The following is a 27,093-nucleotide window of genomic DNA, read 5'->3' on the forward strand; positions in this document are numbered from 1 at the left end:
ACACAACCAGTGAAAACGCTGAGCTGAGAAAAAATCATTAAAATTCCCTTTGTAGGAGCCCAAATAAACATTTTTTTTCAAGCTCTCTTTTTGCTCACTCAAGCTTTGCTCTGAGTTTTTGGCTTTGAGAATATTTAAAGTGCAAAATTCAGTCAAAATCAGCATGTTTCACTGGGTTCTATTTCAGCCCGATTTAATTCTGGTGTAAAAATATGCTCTGATCCAGTTTGATGGAAATTCAATACCAAGTCTTGAAATAAGTCTCCTCCTAAATATTCAGAGAGAGAATTTTTTCTTTAAATTTGGCTTTCAAGCCCTGGCCAAAGACTAATGCCCGACGAGCAGCTCGGGGTCTCCATTCCCAGCCGGAGTCGAGCTCAGATCGAGGATGAGAGCATCCCTCGGGCTGCTGCTCCCTCCAGCAAGATTCTGTTCCTCCAGAAGCACATACCAAAACTCAGCTTCATTTTCCTGCTTGAAATTAAAGGTTTGGGGGTGTTGTGGTCTTTTTCCAACAAATTCCAGAGCCCTGTGTCTGGAGCACAGATATAGAGATTTTTATGTGTAGACTTAAAGGAGTTTAGTTTTGAGGTTTTCAGATGGATTGCAAACCAGGATGGCCAAGATTTTCTTCACTATATTTTCAACAGAGGAATTTTTTAGCTGCCTTAGCAGCTAATCAATGAGCTCCTACAAAGTGCTAATCACTTTGTTAGTAGATTCAGAAGCGGCACTGGAAAATTTTTAACACCAGTGATTTATGAACCACCTTCCTCAGACCAACCAATTATTAGAGCTGCAGAGTACTCACACCAACACTCAGCTTATGGATGCAAAGGCATTTGACATGACTGATAGTCAATAGGAAGTGGCCAACAGGATCACGCTCTAATTGAAGAGTTTATGTTTATGGATATTCCAACAAACCTTATACCCAGCTATTGAAATGTAAAAAGTATTCACACAATTCTAGACTTCTTGCTTTCTTTTAAACGTTATTAGAAAAATAATATTACAAGCTAATTTGGGGAAACTAAGGAAAACAGCCTACACACTACTCTGATGCCCAGTGTACTGCTGTCCATTCTCTATTTTATTTGCCCAGATCCTACGAGCATAGATCAAACCAAGGGACATTCATTCCAAATGAAAACGCCAAAGCTCTTAGGAAGGCCCTAGTAAGGGTCATTGGCACAGAAATAAACACCAGCTCCCGACACTGGACCAGTGAAGGGAGACATTATCTTATGCACTAAGCTTTTATATTGCATATTCATATTCAGACCTGAATGTCTGTGGACTTAAAAGGCATTGCAGGAGTTCAGCACTTCCCAGATCATCAAAGTAACACGCTCCCTCACATCATCAGATTTGAAGCTCGAGTTCCAATGTTCTTTAAGCATTTGGGTTAACTTTAGGAGGCCTAATAATGGCAGCAACGTGTTACTGTATTCCAGTATTAACTTGAGCACATCTGCTGAAAGTAGCAAGGGGAAATCACTTGAGGAGGATCTTTTGGACTGGCCAACTCATTCACCATTACACTTTAGTGACAATTTAAGCAATTCCACCAACTCTAACTCACTTCAGTTTATTTTCTTCGTTCACAAAAACTACAGTTTTGAGCAAGTTTCATAAAAGCTTACTCTTGCTCTTTGCAAAGATGTAATTTAGATTTTTTTTTTGTCTCCATATTTACTGTATGTTAGCCTTGAACTTGAAAAGCCGAAAAAAAAAGAGAAGAAACTGAGAAAATATTGTGGTTACAAATTTAAACAAATCCAGGATGTCTGGAAAGAAAAAAAAACAACCTGCTGCAAGGAAGTGTTTGTCTGTGTATACAATATGTTGCTGATATTCATTGAATGGCAAATATCTGTTGTATGTTTTCTTATTTACAGTCCTTTGCTCTTTTGGTTTTTGTTTTCGTAAAAACCACAACTACATTTCAGCAAACTTTAGAAAAGGTCAGACCTCACCAGGCTGAACAAAGCTGCAGAAAACTGGCTGGTGGAAGCCACTGCACGCTGCTCGGCAGAGAGCAGCCCCGGGACACTGGTCCACTCCCCGCGGGATTCCGCCGGCCCAGGGCAGCAGCCTGGACATTCCCCACTTCCCCACCTCCCTGGGACACCAGCGGGGACTGTCTCACTGGCACACATCTACTTCCACCACAGCAAAACCTCCTCTGATCAGTCAGTCTACCGCAAGGCTGCTGTGGGACCTCACGCGTGCTGTTCCTGGAAAACATCCAGTTCAAGACTGCAGTTTAAAATACATTGATTTTTTTTTTTTTTTCCCCCCCCTAAATGCCAGCCCTCCTTGGTTAATAAGCCAGCCTCCTTGGTTAATCCTTTAGTCATTACAGCCTCTCTCTTTCTGGGTCACAGGGCAGCAGCAGCTATGCAAGCTTCCCAGGTGATGTTCTGTCTCCTGTCCATGCCTGTTGGCCTCGCAGCCACAGAAGCTCCGGCCACTTCAGTGAGCCCAGTATTTCCATTGCCTCCCCAATACTGGCACTGCACAAAGGGCACGCAGCCCTCCCGACAGCTTGGAAAGGGTGGGAAGATGCAAACACCAGCTCAAAACCCACTCAGCAACCTCCGCGCAGCGTTGGTTTTATCTCCTGAACTCACAGAGCCCCTTCCACCGCAGAGGCCCCCATGGACACGGAACGGAGGAGTAAGGATTTTGCTTTGCAGGAAATCTGTCTAGCTGCTGCGCAGGTGACAGAGGGAGCATTTGCATCCCCAAGTGGTATTTTGGAGCAGCAAGGTAACAGATCTGTGCAGTCATGCTAAACATCTATCTCAAACATTCAGGCCAATGAAGATCATATCCAAAGGGCTATCAAATAACCCGCCGTGCCGTGAATACTGGGTAGAGACAAAGCCCAGTACCCAGGAGCCTTCTTTGCTGGTTCCTGATCATCTCTATTCATACACTGTTAGAATGAACTCTGAGCCCTACACCCAGCCAGTTTTTTTGCCAAGTTTTGCTTTGGTTATACATTGAACTGGAGATTCTTAGACTAATCTAACAATCAGATTTGACACTATTGGTTTCCAATAAATAATAGTGATTTTCGTCTATGAAATAACTGTAATCAAACACTCTGCAGGCTTTTCTGGCTGTCATGACAAACTGGGAAAAAAATCAACTGTCACTCAAGTCTGACCAAAAAGCTCGGAGCAAGGTCCTTCTGACATGAATATGCTAACAGACGTGGCTGATTACAGCCCCACCACCTGCAGATGATCATCCTTGCTAGAGTTTTGTTTGGCAAGATGGACCAGAGTCAATGATGATGACAATAATTACCTGGAAACAAAAACATCTCCTGTCAATAGGAAAGGAAGCTTGCATTATTAGTTGGATTAGACTTTATTTTGTTATCTTTTGGGTCATTTTGATTTAAAACCAGACAGAACCAACTACTGGAACGTATGACAGTATCAGTTTAAAGAGAGGGGAAAATAGGTGATATTCCTCTTCTCCATCTAACCCGTTTGACAACACAGCTGTAGGTGTCACTGTGAGACACTCAGTTTCGTCAGTCAAATTTCTACCACACAATTAATTTATGAGTCAGTGGTACGTACATCAGTACGGGATCTTTTAGCTCTACTCACACATACACGTGATGGGCCACAGCTGGCTGCATTAATCCCAAATGGATCATCCTGTATAAAGGACACCAGGATTATCCCAGAGATACATGCCCAATGAAAGGCCATCAGAGCGCATTCGCAGGGGGTATCGCTTGCCATTTCTCTTCCCTCCTGCACAGCCCCACTCCAGAGAATTCATCAGTTTATCCCAGGATATCTGAAACCTCTCCACAAACATCTCTGCACAACAGCCTCCTACCAGCAAGTGAAGAGCCCACCCAGACAGCACCTTCTTGAAAAAGTAAGGTGAGGCGGCCAGAATTTACAACTGTCCCTAGAGCGAGCAGAGGCAGCACATGTCCTTCAGCAGCAAGAGCCTCGCTAATTAACTTTTGTCTTTGAGAGCTACAGTGCCAGGAACGCCTCACAGTTTCCTTTGAACATCTGCAGGTGCTTGAGCTGCTCCAGATGTGAAGTGGCCAGCGCAAGGCAAGGCTCAAGCAAATCAGACTGATTGTCCTGATTTTCTCATGCCTGCTCAGAGTTTGAAACACAGCCTTAGGAAGGGCAGCAACAGTCATCTGTCTAAATCCCCATATTCTTTTCTGCTAATGAACTTGGAGCATTTGTCAACCCCGCTCCACCTGCTTGTTGCGGGAAAACATTTGGGTTAAACTGAAGGCTTGACATATCTAACAAATTCTCCCTCACTGTGTCTTGGTGTAGTTGTCAGTACCCCCATCTTTCCCCTAGTTCTATCTCTCCAGATTGTGTGTGAATTTTCTCTCCTTCACCTCCATCTGTACTTCTTCTATATTTGTTCCTTTTTGCCTAGCAGTTCTCCTCTCCCCCTGCTTTATTGCTCCAGCTGAGCAGAGGGCAACCTGCTCGTTGTGGTGCCAACCACACTCCTTGTCGGTGCTACCCACAGCTGTGCAGGGAGCCATGAGTGAAAAAGCAAGGGGTTTGATGTGATATATTGGGGTCAAGATCTCCCCTCTGTAGTGTGAACTGTTCTGAGAGCCTATTGCAGCCTCAGCCACTGACAAGCAGAGAGAGAATGGACGTGGCATCAGGGTTTGGGGGGGCAAGAGCAACATGCAGTTTCTCCCCATCCCATCCCATCCCATCCCATCCCATCCCATCCCATCCCATCCCATCCCATCCCATCCCGTTGCCATGCCACTGGGACCCCAGCTGCTCGGCAGACACATGCCTGCAGCCCGCCTTGTTGCTGAGCTGCTGTCTGAAGCTAAAGCCTTCTCCATTTCCAACCTGTTATTTTGCTCTTCTGGCACTCATCACATCCACGTGTGGGGCTGTCACCCACAGTCCTGGCAACGCTGCAAGATTGGAACGAGGCAAAAAGAGCTGTTTTGTAGGTTATGGGTGGTGGTGAAAAAGAGCATGCTGCTGCTGCTGCAAAGTCAGGAATAGGGCCAGGCTACAAAAGGCTGAACCAGCCCATATGCTTCAACACCCTTCACCCCCACCACAACATTTACCAGATGTTCAAGTGCACATTTTGATTCATCCCATCATAAAGGTTGAAAACATTTAAAAATTAAGATCCAAGCACAGGCTAGCACCCTCTTCAAAAATGAGAGTGTCTGGAGATGATGTTTTACTTCAAGATCATCAAAACAATGGGGGGGACACCACAAAATGGTTCACGTTAGAAATCCTACCTTAGCCAGTATCAAATTTTAAGTCTTTGACGTAAGAGAAACTGGAGGGAAAAAAAATACATGAGCAGAACCTCATCTCCTTTCCTCAACGCATACTCTACCTGTGAGCAGGAGACAGGCTGTGACTCCTGCCTACTCACGCCACAGGAACTGTGTTTCAAAGAACTGTTTAATGATGGCTCTAATGTACCAACACAGCCTGTCTCCAAACACTCCTTTGCATCGGCCTGTTTGAAACTGGAGTGGAGCCCAGCTGCGCTCCGAGGATTGCACTGTCATCCCGAGTGCCGGCTTTGCAGCCCATCTTGCCACCCACTCAGCAGAACAGCTGCAGGTTTGCTGTACTAGAGCTTTCTGCGTGCCCTGCATTTCGGGAAAACCTCCTCCACAGAGAACATGAATCTCCCATTAGCCTTAATAGCACCTAAATTTGAACAAGGGGAGAAAACATCATACAATATTAAACGTGCAATTCCGTTAACAGCACACACTGTACCCATGTGAGTAGCTGCACAGTTTACACCCCCTTTAGTCCATCTGATCTACTTTCAAAAGGATTTGCACATGAAGAATGTTCTTTATCTTTGTGCCAACCACAGGCATGTACCTTCTGAGTAGTATTTGGAGCATACAATGTATCTGGTGCATCAAAAAAATTTTCTTCCCTCTATTCTTCCTCTTTCGGAAATACGGATTCTCTCCCAGCTCTGAAGAGTCCCTCCAACGGTGCTTTTCACAGGAGCTACTAAGCAGCTCTGTGAAGACCACCTCTGTATCTGCCTAACCAGTTGTATTAGACACCTCCCATGTTTAGGCCCATTAACCTGATCACAACAGCTCGATGAATTAATGCTTATATAGACACAGTTGGCAGCTTCTAATTAAATAATTATGGCTAAGCAGCTGCAGAGAAGTTGTAATGTTCCACTAGAAAGCCAGATGCCAATTTTATTGTTCCTCAAAGTTTCAAATGAAATGACTTCAGGAAATTTGTAAGGGGGCATCTTTTGCTCCAGGTGAATCCTGCAGGCACCGTGGCTGCTTCGGGCTGGTGGGCTGCAGCCAAGCCCAAGACTGTGGCCAGGGGACTAGCACCAGCTCTCTTGTGGCAAGCAGCAAATGGCACCGAGTGTAACAGAACCATTTGGATCAAGATAAAAGAGAGTGATTTGGCATCGCGGTCGTTGCTTTAGCTTTAACCTAGGGAAGGACCCTTTGAAAAATCCATCTCTGAAACTGTGTCAGTGTCAAACCCCCACAAAACTGACAGGAGCCAAATGCAAAGGCTGTCAAACTGCCCAAGAGTCTTTCCAGGAACTTTAATTGGATCAGGCTTTCCCTGCACTGGTGAGAAGATTTTGTGACACCTGCTATAGACTTTCACTCCCCAAAATTTCTATGGTACCTCTCATCTTGGCTGTAGTGATGTAGAAGCAATGAGCAATCCTTGAAGGCAAAAATTTGAGTAATATGAAAATCAGGAGTCTGTGTTGGCTAATTCATGCAAAACCTACATTCGTCCTCTCTTCAGTTATCAAACCATTGTACCGATAAGGAGTTTATATTTTTTTCTGATTTTAAATATAAATGCAAACACAATTTATTCTAATCCATTCCTTTACTACATTAATTCTCCTCCTATACCTTGTACAAGACACTACGATTTCAAACAGAAGAAGCCTAGTAATAGAAATCATCCATCCCTGTCGGAATATAAGCGGATCCATGACCTTAGTACTATTTTGCTAAGAAATCCAGCTAGAAAACTAATTTGAAGTAAATCTATGCATGTCAAAAATACGGATGGCTTTTCAGGGTGCTAACTTAAGCATCATTACATAAGCAGATTAGGGCTGCCTGTTGAGCCCAGACACAAGAGTAGATGGCGCTGGATGCAGTATTACACGCAAACTATTCACTTCCTGAGACATCTTTCATCTACAACTTTTGTCAGCTCTCCGCGCTGCTGAGCCGGCTAACCAAAGGCGCTGCACGCAGCCCAGCAGCTCTGCCAGTGCCGCGTCAGCCTTCTCTGAACCCCGCTGCCCGAAGCAGCAGCTGGCTACAGCCTGCTGCTACAAATGGGCTTTCCTGGGGAAATGTTCCATCCTTCACCCTTTTGAAATGAAAATGGAGGAAAACAGCCTCATGAACCTCTCAAATATTTGAGCACAGCAGCTGTGGAATGATTTTCTGATGCAGAATTATAGAATCAAAATTACCCTCGTGTTACCATTGGTAACGGTGCCTCTACCTGAATATCAGCTTAGAAAGTTAATGAGCCTGCTACAGCCATCAGCTAAAATCACCACAACAGTATGTGAGCCGATGTGATTGCGGTAAGCAGGGCAGGTACTTCTCATTATGAGGGTAGTTTGGTTTTCATGGGCACGTTGCATAACAAGGCACAGCAACTTGCCTCTCTCCGCTCTGAGCCCTCGTTCCAGAGCACATCAGCTGGCTCCGAGAAGGCCCCCTATTGAAAAGCAGCCAGGGGGACAGGATTTTGTTTTCCCTTCCCTGTGTGTAAGTGTGTCAGGTTTGTTGACAGATGGCTTGGCTGACTCTGCTTGACTATTATCAAGCAGCTATTACCTTTGTAAACTGAATCCCATTTGAAGATTTTCTGTAATTAAATCTGCAGTGTGTTTGCAAGGCTCGTATTTCATCCTGCACGTATTCGGGAAGCGTGCAAGGCAGTCAGATGGCTGATTTACACAGCCAGAGACAGCAGCAGCCTTCAGCCACGGGGGTGGGGAGCTTTTGGCAGTCTGTGCTGCCACCTAGCCAAGACCAAGCCATTGAGTTCAGCCTTGCTTTACATTTTGAAAGCTTAAACTGAAGCGCATCCCTCTAGATCTAAAGCCTTAGTCTGCAGCAGCACAAGGAAATTTGCACTCTTTGTGCTCTGAGAATTGTACAGTCAACAGAAGAGAGCAGCTTAAAACGGGTAGCTACATTTCCTTCAGAACTGTCTTGTACTTACGGTAGAAGACATATTCTGTGTAGCTGGACCAGACCTTGTCGTCTGTGTATTGGTTGACAAAGGAAGCTGTTACCGAGGAGTTACAGGCCACCATGTGGAATCCACACTCGGACAACATGTCGAAAGCCCTCTCCAGGTGCTTGAACTTGAGATAAAACCTGGAGGTGTATCTTTCTGGAGCCCTGTCTGGGTCTCTGCTTTCATTCAAACTTTCTCCAAAGACCTCTTTGACCAGAGCAATCCTTCCGCAAACCAAAATCCTTGGGACCCTCCTGAATTTGGCATCTGCTTGGCTCTCCCTGCCAATAGTGCACGACCCCCGGTACCCGATGGTAATGAATCCCCACTTCCGATCAGGCGGTAAGAGCGATGAGGGTGGGCATATTCTCGTGTCACTGCCTTGGGAGACCTCTTCATAGTCACTGTGGCAATAATCATCGGGGCTTTGCTTGTTGTCATCAGGAGTCAGGAGTTTGACCAAGTCTGGGAGCTGGAAGTACTCAGCCTCCCTCTTGAGCCTTCCCTTCTCTGGGAAGTGGTCAGGCAGAACCACTTGCTTGTCCCTGAGATAGTCCAGAATATAGCGGAAAAGGAAACCATCTCTGTCGATGAAGAATCTTCCCTTGGAGTCCTTGGCCAGATCGTTGGCTGTGTCTCTCTTTGGGGTGAACATTTTCCATAGCAGGGAGTGTGGGGTGCCAACCAAGGTGGAGTGGCGAGTGAAGTAAACCTGGCCGCCCACGTTTAGCTCCACTACCTCTGGGAAGGAGTGCAGCCCAGTCCCCTGCTCTCGAGAAGGAAGGTAAGTCCTGCAGTTGCCACTCAGAGCCATTGTACTTTAAAACAGAATTCAGCAGCACGAAGCAGCAGGACTATCAATCACATCAAAGTGTAGAACAAGGCTCCCAACATTAAGGAGAAACGGGGGAAAGGGGAAGTGAGAAAAGAAAAATAGCCAGAAGGTTTGTTTAAAAAAAAATCTGAATTGTCCATGAGTGACAGAGTGGCAGAAGTGGCTTGTAACCTAAGCCATAGCGACTGGAGAGCAATCACTTCATGAAATGCAATCACGTCGTTAGATCTTCCAACAAAGCCATCAAAATCAAGGTCAAGCCAAGCCTATGGTCATTCACAGGTCTGTCAAAAGGGAAAACAAAACAAGACACAAATTATTCCTTTAAGCATCACAGAAGCTGCAACAGAGAAAAAGCAGATCAGTTTAGAAGCCAAGCTAGATCTCCTGCTAAATAGGTCTATTTTTTTTGCAAGTTCTACGCTTCTTTTTCACAAGTAGTAATCAATGGAAGGACTACATATGACTCCACTGTTTAAAAGAAAATACATACTTCATGTTTAAAGAAACATCTAATTTAGACATGCACATGAGGGAACAAGAACAGTGAGTCTTACCTTGGTTACAATTAATGCATAGCTCTTGTAAAGGAAAGCAAAATTTCAAGACACTCAGAACACACATACAGCCACACAAAGTCCAGTTAGCATGAAATCCAATCCCAGCAAAGGACAGCAAAGGCAAGAAAAGTGCTCTTAGCAACATCCATGTAGATCTCAAGAGTTAAATGGAGTCACAGGAAAGTTAACCGTGGCAGGTGATGAGAGAAACCGATACATACAGCACAATGGGGGAGAAGGAAAAAAAAAATAATAAAAATAAAAAAAAGACCAAAAAACCCCCAAAAATGCAACAAACCCCTTGGATAAATCTGCCGGGGCTCTGTGAGAGCGGGGCAGGGGAGCGCGTTTCGGCTGGCTCAGATGACTTGCAGAAACCCCGCAGCCTGCGCTAAGGGCTGGCGGGCTCCGGCGGCTCCCGCGGCCGCAGCCACCCGCGCAGCGCAGCCGGCGGCTCAGCCATGGCCCCGCCGGGGCCGGGGCGCTGCGGGGCCGCCCCGTTCCCCTCCGCCCCGCCGGGCCCGGGGGAGGGGGGGGCCGCTCCCGCGCCCCCCTGCGCCGCGCTGCGCGGCTCTGCTCAGCGGCGCGGAGCCGGGAGCGCGGAGGGCGATGCCGATTGCATCATCTTAAAGGAGTCGGGGCGGGATGGGCCCCCCGCCGGGGTCAGCACCGCGGACAGCGCCGGGGGTCAGCACCGCGGACAGCGCCGGGGTCAGCACCGCGGACAGCGCCCGCAGCGCCGACAGCGCCGGGGCCGGGGCCGCCGCCCGCTCCGCTCGAGCTGGGGTAAAGTTCCTCCCGCTCCGTTCCTCTCCGTCCCCCGCCAACCGGCAGCGCCCCGGCCCCGCCCGCCCGCCCGCCGAAACGTGCCTTTCCCGGCTCCGCGCAGGCACGGCGGGGCGTTCAGCCGGCGAGGCGGGCGGGCAGGGTGGGAGCGCCCGGCGGGTGGGGGCTCCCGCCACGCCCGCCCGTGGCGTTCAAGCAGGACCGTGGGTTTGTCACGCTGCTGGCGCTCCTCATCTCCCCCAGCAGCGACCCAGGAAGGGCAGGAGCCGGCAGTGAGGTGATCCGGGGCGCGGGAGGGAGGAGGTGGCACCCCGAAGGAGGCTCGGCGTGGCAGGAGCGGTCCCGCACCGACTTTATTAACCGGGGGGTGGGGGGGGAGCAGCGGCCGCGGCTCCGCGTCCGCCCCGCGCTCCCCCGCGGCCGTGGGCGCGCCGGCACCGCCACCTCGCGTCCGCGGGCGCGATCGCGCAGGATCGTCCCGGCTGCTCCGGGCGAGAAGAAGCCGGAGGGTCCCGGGGGAGCGGGGGGGTCGCGGCGCGGCCGGCTGCCCCGCTGCGTGCGGGCTCCGGGGCGGTAAATCGGAGAGTCCCGGCCCGCCCCGCTCAGCGGGACGTTAAGCACATGCCTCGGGTTGGATAAGCACGGCACAAAACATGAAATGAAGCCACGAAGCTGCGTAAATAGCTGACCGGGTCGCAGCCACGATGCACAGCCGGCAGCGATTTCACAGCTGGTCGTGCACCGGTAACAGGGAAGTCCAGCTTTGCGTCTAGCATGCATCAGTTCTGGGCAAAAATAGACTACTCAGAACGATAAACATATGATAAAATAAAGCCTTTTACTCAAACATTAACCAGAACCTGGAGGGGATGCTTTAGAGTGAAATCTTTGCGTGAGGAAGTCACCCTGCACAGGTAGTTTTTGCTGGCTGCACTGAAGTTGCAGATACTTCAGTGAGATCCTTCTGAAAACATGGTCATAATTTAAAAAACAGAACAGTTAACACAACATGCTAAAATACAATTTTTAGGCTAAGGTAGAAATTCATTAATTTGTATACTAAGAGACTTTTCAAATTCAAATCTGAGGGCTGAATAGTTAATCAAACTCTTGATTTTTACCTTAATTTCATTAATTCTGAAGCAACCTCTGGGCTCCCGAGCCAAGGTTCTGATTCTCCTGGATCTGATTTCTAATTTTCAGACCAGCAGAATCTGGTACTACTATGGAGAATGCTCACTGTATCTCAGAAAGAGAAAAGCCAAAGTATTGTGCATCTTCCCTTGTGGTTCTGGGAGATGAGCTGACAAAGTGCTCGCCAAGTGCTCCTTAATGCTTACAAGGGGGATTTAAAGGTGTGATGTGAGAACATGTTAACTTAGATGTCTTCATGACTTTTTCAAGAGTCTGGTACAGTCACTGCATACAGGTTTTTACATCTGCATGACCAGTCAGATGAACTGATAGCTTCCTTTGGGATTTAAGCTCGTTAGTGCCGCCCCTGCTCAAAGCAAGCAGTATTGCATCAGCTTTTCCAAATATGTTAGTTATTATTGTTAGTTAATATGCTGTAATAATATTTAAATCACTTTCCATAAGGCCAGTGATGCCATCCTCACAGAGCTTGAAGAATCAATTCACTCCCCCCAGTAAAAACTGATCTTGTTCAAACAAGCACTGAAGCCTTTTGTGATCATGCAGTGTGAATAAGACCCAAACCACCAAGGCAGGAGGAGAAAGATCACCTGGGTGGAAGTTTTGGGGGCCAACAGGAGACAACACAGTAAGTCCGATGTGCAGGCGCTTAGTGAATGGCACGGTGACAAGAGTCTTACAAAAAATTGTGATTCCTGACAAGCTTCTGTGAAGCATTCCGACATGGATACCATGTGATTAGCGAATACAGAGATATTAAGCTCCAAGTCTTTTTGAAAAATTATAATCAGAATTGCCCTTTGAAAAGAACAAAAATCTTAGAATTTTAATCACAACGGCTTTAGAAATGCATCTGCACTTTTCAAATAATAAATGAAATTCAACACCTGCTTTTATTTCTTTATGCAGGATGTTCCAATCACTTTACTGTAACATAATATCATTTCCTTTGATGAAATGACTTCAGTAGTAAAAGCATCACAGAATGCTTCCCAGCTAAAGACAAGGCATTGGCAAAGTCCATCAAAATGCAGCCTGAGAAGAGTGAAGCTTGAAAATCTGGGCCGAATACACTGGTGACCTAAATGTAAAGTATGTGTCAGGGCCACACTAAGGTTCTTACCTATTCAGCTGCAGAACCAGCGCAGATCATTTTAAAAGCAGCTCCAGTTCTGATGGGAAAGAAAAGCAGCATCTGTCAAAGGGAAAAGGATGAAGCATGTTCCACTTTTAACAGATGCCTACATAACCTTCAATACAGCTAGGGGAAAATTTAGCCCAAGCTTTAGTGTATGTTCCAAAAGTCACAGCAGAGCTAGGCTTAAACCCAATGTACTAATGATGTGACATCATTCCCGGGTTTGAGGTCATTCCTTATGTCAGAGTGCTAAATTAGCATTCCTACTTTCAGAAAATCATGGGACAACTGACTTCATCAAATTCTGTTGGTGCTAAAAAAAGGTGTCTTAAAAGAAGCAGCAATGAATGTTAGAGAGAAAGGGTAGTATTCAGCTAGGTCTGTAGTAGCAATGGTATGTACACATATCACCTTACAAACTGCGGTGTGAATACACAAGCTATAAATACGAATCAAGTCGCCCACACATAATGAGAAATGTCGAAGCTGTTTATCAGCATTTAGCAACACCATGCAGAACTTCAAGGCACCCAGAGAAGCAGCAATTGAAAGTAGCAGCAAGTGAAGGAGTGATTCTGGGAAGAAAATAATAACTAAGTTGGATTTTGGACAGAAGATTTCAGCTAAAAAGACACATGGGAACTTTCATCACTCTGGGTGATTTTTACACACAATAGTTAAAATAAAAAAGGAAGAAAGAAAACCAGTACTTCCAGTTCTAGACTTACACTTTGATTCAGAAATTACTTCAAGGGGCCACCCAAGGATCCTTCAGCCACATAGCCTGTGACATTCAGTGCTCCTTGGCAGACTATCTAAATACCAAGCCAACGCAACGTTTCGCCAGGGCAAAGGTCCCTCAAGCCAGAGAGGAGTGCAGTTTCTGAGAAGGGTGGCAAAGAAAAACAGAAATGCCCGGCCCTGGCAGATGCCATAGGCCCAATTCTGGCTTATTGTCAGAGCGACGTAAAGGGCTGGAGGCCTCATGGAGAAGCAGGCACTGTGTCCTGTAGGCAGATGCCAGCGCTTCCAGACAAGACTTCCAATCCCATCTCAAGCCATAGCAAAGAACGGGAACAGAGCCCTGGTAGGAATAAATGCCGGGCTCCTGCAGTTACAGACCTTTAACCCAGACACTTTTCTAAAGGGAGTATATCACTCCTAGAGTGGAGTGGTCTTCACATCACTCAGGTAACTCTAGAAACTGAGCTCCCAGGAACTGAGCTGGCAGGAAAAGTATGATACTGAGCTAAAGTAACACGTTATCCACTGATCCAGCAGTGCGAATTACATACAGTGAAAATCTCATCTGCTGAAATCCAGCAGTATATGTGAATAAGAAGCCCTAACAAATCTTCTACTTTGAAGAAAAAGCATAAAGAAACACTAAAATGGCAGAATCTCCCTAAGAAAAGGATCTGCTAGCAAAAGAGCACAAGTGCCATAACATAGGATTTATTAACAAGTACATAGTAAAGCATTATACAGATTTGCCCTTGATCTTTTATTCATAACTCAAGTGCATAATGTATTTTCATCAAAAAAAAAAAAAGGTAAAGGGGAAGAATAGCTTTCACAGCTGCTCAGCATGTGAGCATGGCCACAGTGCAAGACAGACAATTCAAATAGAAGACATGCGACAACATTTTTTTCCCATCATGTAAGATACAGAGTGTGGGCACAGCTTCTCAAAAAAACCTCTGTGCTCCTTCTGTCAAACTCCAAATCCAAGGCAAATCCATCACACACGGTTCTAGGTTTTCAAAAACTGACAGTAAGAGGGAATCATGTTCCACCGATTTAGATAACAATTGTTGTACATCAGATAACAGTCTGACCAAGACTTGGTATATCCAACACTGACAAATCCTTTAGAATTTCATGGGCACTCTTCAACAAAGCAATCCGCTATACAAACAATCCTGGAGGTCTCTGACACTTCAATGGGCTCAGCGTGTACAGGGCATCAGAGACCCCGTGCACTCACATCAGCATCCAAGGATTAAACTCAAACAAAATCATAGTTTTCAGTCACCCTTCTGTAAATGACTTCCTTTCTCTCTTACAAGTTCTGCCATTGCAAAACCTACCTCACCAGACTCCCTCCTCCCCTCCTTTTCCCCTTCCTCCAACATTTCCAAAGTTGTCTGAATACTTTCTCAGTCTGGGTCAAATCATCCCATTATTAACACTGGTGTAATTATAGTATGCTTTCTAATGTCACAGCTAAAACAACGTTCAGTCCTCACTCAGTAGCACTGTTATGGTGTCAGCACTGTGCAGTCCATGTACTAATTTTATGAGTATCTTTACTCTTCCCATCTTGGAGCCATTTCAAGGCCTCTTGCAAAGCCAGGTCCTCTGCCCAGATAACCTGGGTGCAGCCAGAGCCAGTCCCTTGAGGAAGGGACAGTGTGTACCAGGCCATGTTTGATGCCTTGCCAGGTTGTACCTCTAGGCACAGGGAGCGAGGCTGTTCACAGAAGACCCTTTCCAAGTCTCACAGGGCCAAAGCAGTTGTGTAGCCACAATGTCTTGCCTCCCCTTGAACCTTGAGGCCTGTCTCAGACTACACACTGCTACAGACAGGTGGGAACTTGTCCTGCAAATCTGAAGGAGATGATACGCTAAAGCGATGTTGAGAAGCCTAGTGCAGAGAGAATTAATTAATGAAAGCTCAACCTAAACTGTCAGAAAATTCTAATAATCTAAGCAAATCCAAATAGATTTCTAGCCAAAGAGCATTTCACCAGCAGATCACAATTACACAGCCCACTGCCTGGGATTTGGGTCTCATTTTAATGTTCGGTGAACTGCAACCAAGTCACACAGTTCAGCAAAGTGGCACTAAGTCATCAACATCAGATGTAGCCTGCACACTCCACAGGTCTTCAATGAAATCTGCAATCTTCTTAGCCTTCTAATTTACCTAAAGTATACATTTGCCAGAACAACCTTACACCGCAGTTACTGATCTCTGTACTATCCATGGCTGCAATTCCCCCACCGCTATTTCATTCAGTTCTACAAATGCACATATTTTCTAGGTGGCTGTTCTCAGGAGATAGCGTGTACACTGCAACATAAGATTCCTTTTACAGGAGAGGCTTGTAACAGGAATAGAAGATAAATACAGTGATCTCACTAGAAGAAGATTACATACATGAGAGTTTGTAACAAAGTAACTGTAACTGTGTCCTGCCAAATTGAATTAAAAAAAAAAAAAAAAAAAGAAAGAAAAGCATATACATACTTCATAACAGGGAGTGACGCTTGCAGAAGCATGTGTGCCCAAGTGGCAAGTGTTTGGTTCCAGCATGCATATGAGAAGCTATGCTACATCAAGCATGGGATTGCAACTGTTTATGCGTGCACAGCTAACGTATTTCTAAACCTCATTACCATGTACTTATTCAGCGACAACGATAAAGTGGCAATCACAATTCATTTCATCCTGAAGTTTCAGCTGAACTACCTCAGCCGGGTTTTCCCGGGCCCTGTCCGCCACAAAGCCTACCTGAGTCAGCAATGCACACTCACTCCTTCCTACACCCAGTGCCAGGACTGCAGGTATAAAACCAAATCCTAGTTAACAGCCTTTTCCCCTGGCCCTACCTGAAAAAAAGGGAGCAAATGATGAAACTAAAGGATGAATGGAATGACTGACAAAGGACTGTGAAGGAAGGGAGCTTCTTTGCATTAGCGTGTCTTCACAGTCCCAGTCTTCTTTTTTTCTCAGTTCCACAGTATTCCCAGGTCCTGCAGCTTATTTGTCAGGGACAGGCTAACACTGGGCTTTAATAAAGACAAGAAGATTCATGGCTCAACAAACTTTTTTGTCTAGCCTCAGGAAAATATCAGTTTTGTTTAATGTGGACATGTGACAGGTATGAAGGTTTAATATTAAATTACAGCAATTATTTACTTTTCATTCAGCAGCACCATCACCTACTCCATTGCCTTCAGTACCTGCAGTTTGACATAAACTCTTCCATCCATGCAGTGAACAAAGCACACCCTGTTCCCATTAGGAGGAGATCTAGACAGATCACGGGGCAAGGTGCTAAACTTGAAGGCAAAACCACTTCATGTAACTAAGCTGTGGCCTTGAGAAAAACAAACAAACAGAAAAACAGCCTTAAATGAACATTATGCAAAATAGTATTTCTAGGTCCACAGTCTACTCTCTTCCTTCCATTGATGTCAACAAGAATTCTGTCTGAATCTTGCGAATGGCATTTTATCCCTTCTCTACTCCACATTTATACAAGGATTCACAATACCATTTCTTCTGATGAATAATAGGAAAAAATCCTGGAGAGAAAGAGATTTTTGACAATTAAAAAGTTGCTTAGTATTAAATTCCTCTGTGACCTCAAACGCATTAATACTAAACCTTACTGAAACCCTTCTGATGTTACCCACATATATAAACTGTAGTGAAACCAGAATTTTGCACCTGGCTAAAAGCAGATGACGCTGCTGAGCATCAGCAGACACGGGGAACCTGGGGACACCATCAGCCCGAGACCCTCTGTGCTTTACTTCAGGAGGTGGCTCTGAAAGTCAGCATGTCACTCACTCGGGGTGCAGCGTCACGACGTGTTCCGATGCCCCGAACGATCGGGGCTGATGCTGATGTCGTGGTCGGGGAGAGCCAGACCGAGACCAGGCCCCAGCCACCATCTCTCCTGGTCCCACCAAATTCAGCCTCTCCTCGCTCCCCAGCAGGTCTTCCTGCCTGATCACGAATGAATTGCAAATGCAGCAGTGACAAGAGACTGGAGGAATGTGGGGCTGTTGCTGTCATCACCAGAGCCCAGGCGTTGTGTGTTGCTGCATCTCCTGAAGAAAAGCTCAGCTTTCCTGTGAAGTTTCTTACACCACTACATCTGTTCTGCATGACCGCAGCAAGATTTCCCCACTGGGTTTCTCCAGGCTGAGAAACAGTGGTGCAAAGATTTACGAACATAATTTTTTTTTGTTTGTTTGTTTACATATCATTGGTGGCTGGAGTGGGAGAGAACAGTAAAAATAAGTTAACAATCACCAGTGAGATGGTGCCTTGCAGCTTCACCTCCCAGTCACTCAGCACCAGTCCTCCCATTTCACAGCTGGGGCACCCGACCCTCCGCATGTAAGATGAAGTAAAAAAGCAAAATAGCAAAGCAGTAAAAGAAGTTACCGACTTCTAGTATTTTAACGCTGAGCGAAATATGGATAGAAGATTATTGTCTGCATGTACTTAAAAGCCAATGTTTCGCTTCTCCTCAGATTTTAGGTAAAACAACGGGAGACAGAAACCAGTCTAAGCCTGTTATAAGAGAAAGGTTTGACAAGAGTGGGAAGGCGGCCAGCTTCCGTCTCGCGGGGGGCTGCGCGACCCCCCCAACCGCGAGGGGTGACCAAGCCGTCCCGCGGGACGAGCCCGAAGCCGCCAAACGCCGGCAGCGGCGCGGGGAGCGGCCCACAGCCGCCACCATTCCGCGCTGCATCGCCATCTTGCCTTTCCCCTCCCCGCGTCGCGGCGTCGTCGTCACGCAGTCCGGGGGCGGGGCAAGAGGCGGCGCATGCCCCGTGGGGGGGGCGTTCCGCCCAGCGCGCTGTGCGCAGGCGCGGCCCCCTTGCCCCCGGAAGTGCTGGCGCCGCCGGGTGACACGTCGCAGGGGCCGCGGCGGCGGGTGCAGGGCCGGGCTCGGGGTGCAGGTGGGGCTGGGCTGGTCCGGGGGGAGGGGGTTGTGCTGTGGTGGGAGGGGCAGGGGTGCAGGTGGGGCTGGGGGTGCAGCTAGGGCTGGGTTGGGGAGCCGGGGGTTGCGGGTGTGGTTGTGGCTGTGCGGGGGGGGGGGCTGTGAAGGGGGGAGGCGGGGGCTGTGGGGGTTGTGTTGGGGAGGGGGCGGAGGGGGCTGGGGGTGCAGGTGTGGATGTGAAGGGGGGCTGAAGGGTACAGGTGGGGCTGGGGGTGCAGGTGCCCCTGTGTTGAGGGAGGGGGCCGGGGGTTGCAGGCGGGGCTGTGTTGGGGCGCTGTGGGTGGGGGTCCCTGTGTTGGGGGGCCACCCGCTGCCTCCTCAGGCCCTCGCTCTCGCCCCTTCCCTGCGAGGGGGAACCCCCGAGCGAGGGGAAGCCCTGGGGCAGTCCCGGAGCTCAGGGGAGCTGAGGGAGGGCTGGATGGGCAGAGCCGCTCGGCCTCTCCAAGGTGCTGCCTCCCGGGTGGGTTTGGAGACCCGAGCGAGCCTCGCTTTTCTCTTGCAGATAATTTGCCATGTCTGGGTTTGACAGCTTCAACACAGACTTCTTCCAGACCAGCTACAGCATCGATGACCAGACACAGTCCTATGATTACAGTGGGAGACCATACAGCAAGTAACTTGTGCATGCCTCTTGCACCCGAGTGATGTGTGTCGCATAAAGCCATTCAGCCATGCTGCTTTGGCCTGACCTGAGATACTCCTGGGATAGTCTTTGTTCAGAAAAGGATTGGCAATTCAGCCAACAGCTGCAGCCTGCAAATGAATTCCTGCTGCTCTGTTTTATGGAGAGCATAACCTACATTCTATAAATGGAGATTTAAAGCAGTTGTATGTTGAATACTCTGCCTTCTACATTTTAAGGCAAAGATTAGAAAACTGAAAGAGATTATATGAGTAATCTTAGTGATATGAACAGTCTTCACATTTTGGGGAGAAAAGTATTGTTGTTCTGTAAATCCATCTCCAGTTGTTCACTCAGGGAGTACAAATTAGTTGCAACATCGCGTAAGTGAGCGTGCCATGCTGGTGGGGATTCCTGGGCTTCGGTGGGGCAGTGTGGCAAAGGCTTCGAGGTCAGGGCAGCTTCTGGGAAATCCTGCGTCAGGCTCGGGGATCTGGTCCCTTACGTGACCTCTGTCATCCCCGCGATGGATGGAGCAGATCCTGTTTGTGTCCTGGGAAGGATTACAGGCTGTGATGAGGCTGAACGCTACTAACACAAGGAAAGAAAGAAAGGAGGAGTAGTTCCAGGTCTTCATTCTTAGTATTTTTAAAAATATTTTAGAGACATTTACTGAAATCTCTGTAATCAGACTTGGAAATGGTTAGTGGCAGGAGTAATTTATGAGTTTGTTTAGGAGCAGAGGATAGCTTTGATGAGGCTTTTTTTGAAGGTAGCAATCTATATTTTTATACACATAAAAAATATAATATTCCAAAGACAGTATGAATTGATTTGTTAGTAAATAGTTGAGAATACATGAAATGCAAAACTGAAAAGTTGCCCTTTTTTTTTTTTTTCCCTGTGTCATGTTCTGTAGGTAGATGTCATAATGTGTTTAATGTCCATACCATAATGCTTTCTTATATGCCATAATGCTACCCGATGCACATGGTGCCCAAGTTGAAGAGAAAAGCGGCTTTCCGGGTTTTTATCTATGCTCATTTTTGAAATATAGAGGGGAACAAAAGTGGTGGTATGAGTAACTGTTCTGTAACAGTGAGTTTCGAAATAAACATTTTAAATGGCAAATTAACGTTGGCATCAAGAGAGCTGTCAGTAGTACTTAATGGATAAGATTTTAATAAGTTTGAGATGTAAAATTTTCCTACTCTTACAGATCTACAGCCTGCTGTAGTAATTCAGTCACTGGGTAATGCTTATTTTTCCAGGCCTGTGACTTAAAACCAAACAGCAATACTAGTGTATCTAGCAAGAATAAGCTTGTTTAGCTTAGCAGTATTGTTTATAAAGGTTTGAATTGATGAATGTGGCTGTATGACTAACAGACTTAGCTCTGAGTAGAGGATCATCTAATGAGACTTTTCAAAAAAGAAGAAGGAAGGATTGTTTTCTGCAACTTATTTACTGAAAATAAGCTTGGCTTTTGCAGGGAGGTGTTTAAAATAAAAGTTGTTATCTGTCCATAATGTGCTCTCGTTCTTTGTAGGCAGTATGGAGACTATGAATACTCTCAACAAAGTGGATTTGTCCCTCCAGACATGATGCAGCAGCAGCAGCCTTACACAGGGCAGATTTACCAGCCAACGCAGACATACACTCCAGCTTCAGCACAGTCTTTTTATGGAAGTAGTTTTGAGGATGAGCCGCCTCTATTAGAAGGTATAACTTATGTTTTATGGCCAAAATCCAAAACTCCTCCCAGTTTGGGGATAAGTTGAGTAGCAGGGTGTGTATTTCCTACTCCTGAAAATGCACGGTTGATTTGACATTCTCATTAATTTTCCTTTTTGCTTAACTATATTTTGGTATATGAAATACATGGTTTTTTGTGAACTTCTGCAGTTTTAGAACTGTGCTCTATTGATTTCTACCAGCTGTTCTGTGGAAGAGACAATTGAATGGATAACCTGACTTCATACACCTCTTATGACAAAACACTTATTTCTGTTGTTGCAAATAATACTTTACTTTACAAAAACTGGGCAATTTAATTGATGCAGTTAGTGTCAGTTGATTCTCTGGTTGGAACTGAAATATTTCTTTGCTAAAGAGGAATGTTAAACACTGCAGAAATTCCTGTAGACTACAGCCTGTGCGGAGTGCCAGAACAGATCCGTAGTTAGTGTCTGGATCGATGGTTTCAGTTTCCATCTCGTAGCCATCGTCGTTCAGTACCAGACAACTGAAGAAAGCCTTGCTCTTACTGCTCAGAGATGGGTATTCATGGTATCTTCCACCCTGCTGTGGTTTTTTTGTTTGTTTGTTTTCTTCAAAAAATTGCTTTGTTTACATAGCTGCATCCCAGGGCCTGAGGTGAGCAGATAGTAACTGCATTCATAGTGAGGTTGTCACGCACAACTGTGGCCAAACTGTGTGGCTGGGGACCTGAAATTGTACCTAGGTGGAGGGAGCTGTGCATCTCCTTGTCATGAGACACTGAGTGTGAAAAGGCGTGGGTGGGTTTTTTGGTGGGCTTAGTGGCTGGTTTGTGAAAGAGAAATTCACTGAGGGTAATTAAGTCCAGAGAAACTACTTTGAATTAGAAATCCTTGAGCCACCAGTCATGGGAGACTTGGGGAATCTGCATGCTCTGTGCTTTACTCTTTCATGTGTACCCGCCTTTGGCCACTTCCAGGGACAGGGCACTGGGCTAAATTAACTTTTGGGCTGACCCAGGACACTGCGCTTCTGCTCTTACGTGGTCCTTTAGAAACCACCTTGTCTCTTCCAAGCATCTGAGATGTGGAATCTGGGGGGGCAGCTTGAGGAAAGGTGGAATGACTTAATTCTCTGGTCCCTATAGGATGGTATCTGCAGGAGATTTAAAAGTGGAGAGGCAGGGAAAACTGAATGAAGCAAATGGGGGCAACAGGAAGGGAAAAATATTGAATAAATATGCATGATTCTTTTCATAACTTACAGAACTGGGGATCAACTTCGACCACATCTGGCAGAAGACACTAACAGTGCTACACCCATTAAAAGTAGCAGATGGCAGCATCATGAATGAGACTGATTTGGCTGGACCAGTGGTCTTCTGTCTAGCTTTTGGAGCCACATTATTACTGGTAAGATATTGATTGCAAAATATTACTGTTTGTGCATTGATATTCTTGGAAACACTGGGAAAAAAGCCAAGTTACCTATAGGTTTATTGGAAGTGACTTCTTGGCATGGAGGGCAAAAAAGCACATCCTCACCAAGAATTTGTAGCTATGTGGAGGAGGAGCTGGGGCTTCACACGCCATTGATTAAAATTAATGAGTTCACTCTCGTTTAACTTCAGTGGAGTTTGGATCTAAGACTTTGTGCTTGGCTTTTGTGCTGCAATTATTTCAATGTAATTTATATTTCTTTTCATACTTTGCTTTTGAGGAATATGGCTCCCTTTTGTCACAAGTATGGGCATGACCTGTGTTCTCAGATTTTTACCTGTTTGGGGTTTTTTTTATAGATTGAGAAGTTTTACTTTCAGAATCATACCCTGTCTTTTTGCAGTGTCTCTGTTATCTTCTGTCTTACCAGGAATCAGAACAGTGGACACATTAAATACTGGAATATTTATTTCATCATTTTGGAGTTTATTTTTTAGCTCTTATTGTGTTTAATATTTGAGTCCATTTCTCTGTTTTGTTTCATTGTATTTCTTTGCTCCGTTCTCTTTATTCCTTGTTCTTTACTGATACTCGAGGCAAGGAAACTCAAAATTCAAGTGTAAAAAGTGATTTCATAAGCACTGATACATTAGGCATGACTTTCAGTGTCAAGAGTCAGCCTCGTAAAACACTTCTAAAGTAAACCTGCTTTCACATTGTTTATACTTCTTAATAGGTCAGCAGCTGTTGAAGCCTGGTGTTTTTTTCAGTTTAGTTTAATTGAAATAAGACTGTGCTTTAATGACTCAAAAGTGTCAATTATGAAATGACAGTAGCAGCAAACAGTTTTCCTCATCATTGAAAACTTCAGTATTTTTAATCAGTTTTTTTTCCTCTGCCTTCAACCACTGCATTTAGTTTTTGCCTACAATGTCACATTGCTGTGACGCTTAGAATGCAGTGTTTTGGTACCAAGGGGACTTTAAGCCTACTTTTATAAGTAACCTTTATGGAAACTAGACCAGTAGAATTAATGAACATGCTTATAATAGATAAATTTGTATGTTTTTTTCCTAAGAAATTATTACTTTCTCCTGTGTGCTTTTCTTTTTTTAAAATATATCAAGTGTAGTGAAAGAAAACAAGCTTAGCCCAGCAAAAAGATTAAAGCAGAAATGTTTTCTGTAACACTTGAGGAAGAAGAAAGCTGGGTTATAAACAAACTTAGTTTGGAGCTTAGTAGGGGGAGACAGATCTCGAAGCTGCACCCTCGTCCTCGGGAGGGCCCCAGGGCGCAGAGTGTGCAGTTTGATAGATGTTGTAAGGGAAGTGTCAGTCTCATCTTGGAAAAACAGATGATGGTGCGGGATACATACGCTTCGAAATAACAGCTGTACGCTGTCTGCATTCTTGCTAGTAAGCAAAATTCTGATTTTAAAATCTACACGAGTTCATTCTGCCGTTCATACACAGTGCTTTGCAGCTCCGCTTCACCTGCTCCTGGGAATGTTTTAGGATTTACGTTGTGCTATAACTTTGTGGAGTCTGTCACAAATTAAAGGGCTTTAGCTCTGAATTTGTGAAGAAGTTCCTGAAGTACAATTTTTTTGATCTTTATACACTAGCTCTGTAAAGATTATTATTGCAAGTAATTAGTCGGCATAAGAAGTTAGTTGATTAAACCTGAAAGGATGCACAGACTTTTGCAGCTCAGATCAAAGAATATCAATTCAGTCAGAATCTATTCATCAGGATAGGTAAAGTTGGGATAAATGTGCCTCTTGGGTGCCTAGAATATACAGAAAATATATCCTGGAATTCGGATTGTGGGGAAATACTGCATGTTGAATTTGAGTGTAGGAATTGGGGATGGGGGGAAAAGGGAGAGAATGAAGATACGCTGTAAACATTCCTTGCTTAGCCCTGCGTTACTTGTTCTGGTCGCTAACAGGCATTACTCTGCTTGGCTTTCAGGGTGGTAAAATTCAGTTCGGTTATGTGTACGGAATAAGTGCAATCGGGTGTTTAGGGATGTTTTGCCTCCTGAACTTAATGAGCATCACGGGTGTCTCCTTTGGCTGCGTCACCAGTGTCCTCGGATATTGTCTCCTTCCAATGATCCTACTTTCCACTTTCGCAATTGTATTTTCGTTGCAGTAAGTACATAAACTTTATAATTTGGTAATAAATTCCTCTCCTATGAGATGGTGAAGGAAGTTATTAAAAGGAATTTTCATAATCATTGATGAAGCTGCGTGTAATTTGAATATGACAGGAATTTGTAAAAACATAAATATCAAGTCTTGAGGTATTTACTGGATGAAAGATAGGTGAATAGTGGTTTCATCTATAAGTCAATTGATAGCTTTAAATACATAGACTCAAATAACAATATCAAATTTGTTTTCAGTCAGCTTTGAATCTGAAAAATCTCAGTACCTGTAAAGTCTAAAATTAATTCTAGTTTAAGATGCAAATTTGAATTCGACAAACAGAAGAAAATCAGTGTGATTCCTCAGGGCTGTATGAAATTAGGGACTGAAAAGACAGAACTCACTATAGTTACTTTACTCACTGCCTTTATGTTTCGTGTGCAGAAAGTTAATTTTGAGGGGTTTTATGCTATCATAATTGAATAATATCATTCTGAAGTCATGACTTTTAAATGAAGTAGTTCCAGTGAAAGATAAAAGCAGAAATTAATCTTCAAGTCTGTGAAAGGTTTTAGGAGGAGTCCAGTTATGACTCCTATAAGCATATCTACACAAGTCTTACATGAATGCTCTTTTTATTTCTGTCTTTACAGGGGAATGATGGGGATTATTCTCACGGCTGGAATCATTGCCTGGTGCAGTTTTTCTGCTTCCAAAATCTTTATTTCTGCCTTAGCAATGGAAGGACAGCAGCTTCTAGTAGCATACCCCTGTGCTTTATTGTATGGAGTCTTTGCTCTCATTTCTGTGTTTTGAATAGACTGTCCAAACTGTTGGACTCCAGTGGGCCAAAATAAAAACAGCAACTTGGAACATTTAGTTGGACCAGAAACAGCTGCAAACAACTGTATAGTGTTGCTATCACAAAACTTAGACCTGTTTTCAGTCATCTGGAACAATGAAAACAAATGTCTCGTGTTCACTTTTTTAGGACTTTGAATACTGTTTTCAATTGACCTGAGGTGTCTATAGCTTTAATAACTGTTCATGCTTATCAGGTTAATGTAATTTCTTTCCCATTCCTCTACCTTTAGAAAAGTGACTTTTGGTTGCTTATTTGAGGGTTGTGTTTTTTGTTTGGTGGGTTTTTCTTTTTTTTTAAGGGGAGTGAGGGAGGGAGAAGGGTTGCAGTTATAAATTGATAGATTTTTACCTGAAAAAGTTAATGATACTGCAGATGCCATGGATGTGGGGTACTCTTTGAATAAATCTGCAGTAATAAGGAACCTGTTTCCTGTCCCCTCTAATGAAAAGCAAAATGCACAAATGAACACAAGCAATTAGAGTATTTTCTATATTTTAACAAATATACTATTTGATCTCATTTATTGGTTCATTTGATATGATAGTATTTCAGGATTTAAGATACTTAAACTATGAATTAGAAAACAGATGCTTAAAGGGATCTGTAATTCTGTGACACTTGAAATATGAATGCATTTGGATGTCTAAGTAGCTATATGTTAACTTGGATTTCTGAAGATGACTGCAGCTAGAATTTCTTTTCTTAATGGTGCACATACAAGTAGATGAAGAGTAATCTCTTTTGCAGTACTTCCAAGAAAAACACCATTTTGAAGATGTTATGCTTGTCAGTATTGTAGTTACTGTAAAATAATTTAAGGCATATTGATTAAATTTTCCTTAGATTTTGAAAAGTGCTTGATTTTTCTAATTTCCTTTTTAATGGAGCGCAGTTACTGAAATAGAAACTTCAGTAGTGAAGGAAGATCATATTTAAAACAGTATTCAGTTAGTGGATTTAGCATTTGCTTCAGTTACAAATACTTAATCTTACGTGAGAAGTATAGTCTAGTTCGTGATGTTAGTCACAAGAAGTCTTACAAGTGTCAGAAGTGGGAAGGCAAAATTTGTTCTTCACATAGGCACTTGCTAATTCTTAAAGGAAGAAAAGGATACAGACATATTTTAACTCATACTGGGAAGGGGGTTACTTATGTAGATAGTAATTCCTTGCCCCTGCCTTGGAACTGGAAAAGCTCTAACGAAGTGCTGCTTTATAACTACCACTTCTTCAGCAATTTAATCCAAAGGATTTAATTTCATTGAATTTACCACAGGAGTTAGTCTGATGTTCATCTCTCACGTCCATGGAATGATCTAGCAGTAGACTTCAGGAGCTGAATCACTCACCGGTCAGATGTGTCACGTTAACACCTTCTGGTAAGGCTCGATGTGCAAATGCATCGTCAGAGGAGAACTTGGATCGTAGTGAATGAATAATTGCAAAGGCTCAGTGCACATTTTTATTCGCTCATCCCTTAGTTCTGCACGTTCTCCTAAACACATCTTCCTAGTGCCACCAGAAGCTGCTGACAAGGCCCTTTGTCGGCCAGAGCCAGCTTTTGCTTGTGTCACTGGGAGTTGTGGGAAGTGTCACGTGAGTGTAAATCCTTTAAGAACCAAACCCTGGTGCACACAACTGTTCTGAGTTGCATTAGGTACTGTAACTGGCTGTTACAATGAATTTTAAAACTCAGACACACAAAAAAATTCTATTTCCTTCTAGAAGCAAATTCAAAAGCTCAAGTAATTTTCTACTTTAAGTCATTACA

The 27,093-nt window shown here is 44.7% G+C and overlaps 2 protein-coding genes across 8 annotated transcripts in view; one reads left to right on the forward strand and one right to left on the reverse strand.

The window, feature by feature from the left end:
• KCTD16 (potassium channel tetramerization domain containing 16) overlaps positions 1 to 18,307 on the reverse strand; it is an 84,194-nt gene extending 65,887 nt beyond the window's left edge. Inside the window, exons 1-3 of one of the 5 annotated variants that reach the window (XM_042790353.1) lie at positions 17,237 to 18,307; positions 12,763 to 12,834; positions 8,286 to 9,422 (exon numbers count right to left, since the gene is read on the reverse strand). In XM_042790353.1, the coding sequence (XP_042646287.1) occupies positions 8,286 to 9,117 (832 nt within the window). In that variant the 5' untranslated portion in view covers positions 9,118 to 9,422; positions 12,763 to 12,834; positions 17,237 to 18,307. Of the gene's footprint in view, positions 1 to 8,285; positions 9,423 to 9,695; positions 10,542 to 12,762; positions 12,835 to 17,236 lie in introns of those variants that run through there. The other 4 variants (XM_042790357.1, XM_042790354.1, XM_042790356.1 and 1 more) reach the window with 4 other exon arrangements.
• An 86-nt stretch (positions 18,308 to 18,393) lies between these two features.
• On the forward strand, positions 18,394 to 25,743 carry YIPF5 (Yip1 domain family member 5). Of its 3 annotated transcripts, none has more exons than XM_042790415.1 (6): positions 18,394 to 18,483; positions 19,027 to 19,137; positions 20,696 to 20,868; positions 22,132 to 22,277; positions 24,279 to 24,460; positions 25,111 to 25,743. In XM_042790415.1, exons 2-6 carry the CDS (start codon positions 19,037 to 19,039, stop codon positions 25,271 to 25,273), a joined length of 765 nt encoding a protein of 254 aa, XP_042646349.1. In that variant the 5' UTR covers positions 18,394 to 18,483; positions 19,027 to 19,036; the 3' UTR covers positions 25,274 to 25,743. The 3 variants fall into 3 exon arrangements, with proteins under 3 accessions (XP_042646349.1, XP_032861907.1, XP_032861909.1); XM_033006016.2 differs by lacking the exon at positions 18,394 to 18,483 and adding an exon at positions 18,678 to 18,692; XM_033006018.2 differs by lacking the exons at positions 18,394 to 18,483; positions 19,027 to 19,137 and adding an exon at positions 19,144 to 19,352.
• The last annotated feature ends 1,350 nt before the right edge of the window (positions 25,744 to 27,093 follow it).

The sequence above is a fragment of the Tyto alba genome, unplaced genomic scaffold (genome assembly GCF_018691265.1).
Source record: "Tyto alba isolate M040663 unplaced genomic scaffold, T.alba_DEE_v4.0 Super-Scaffold_17, whole genome shotgun sequence".
In the NCBI taxonomy this organism is placed as follows: Eukaryota; Metazoa; Chordata; class Aves; order Strigiformes; family Tytonidae; genus Tyto; species Tyto alba.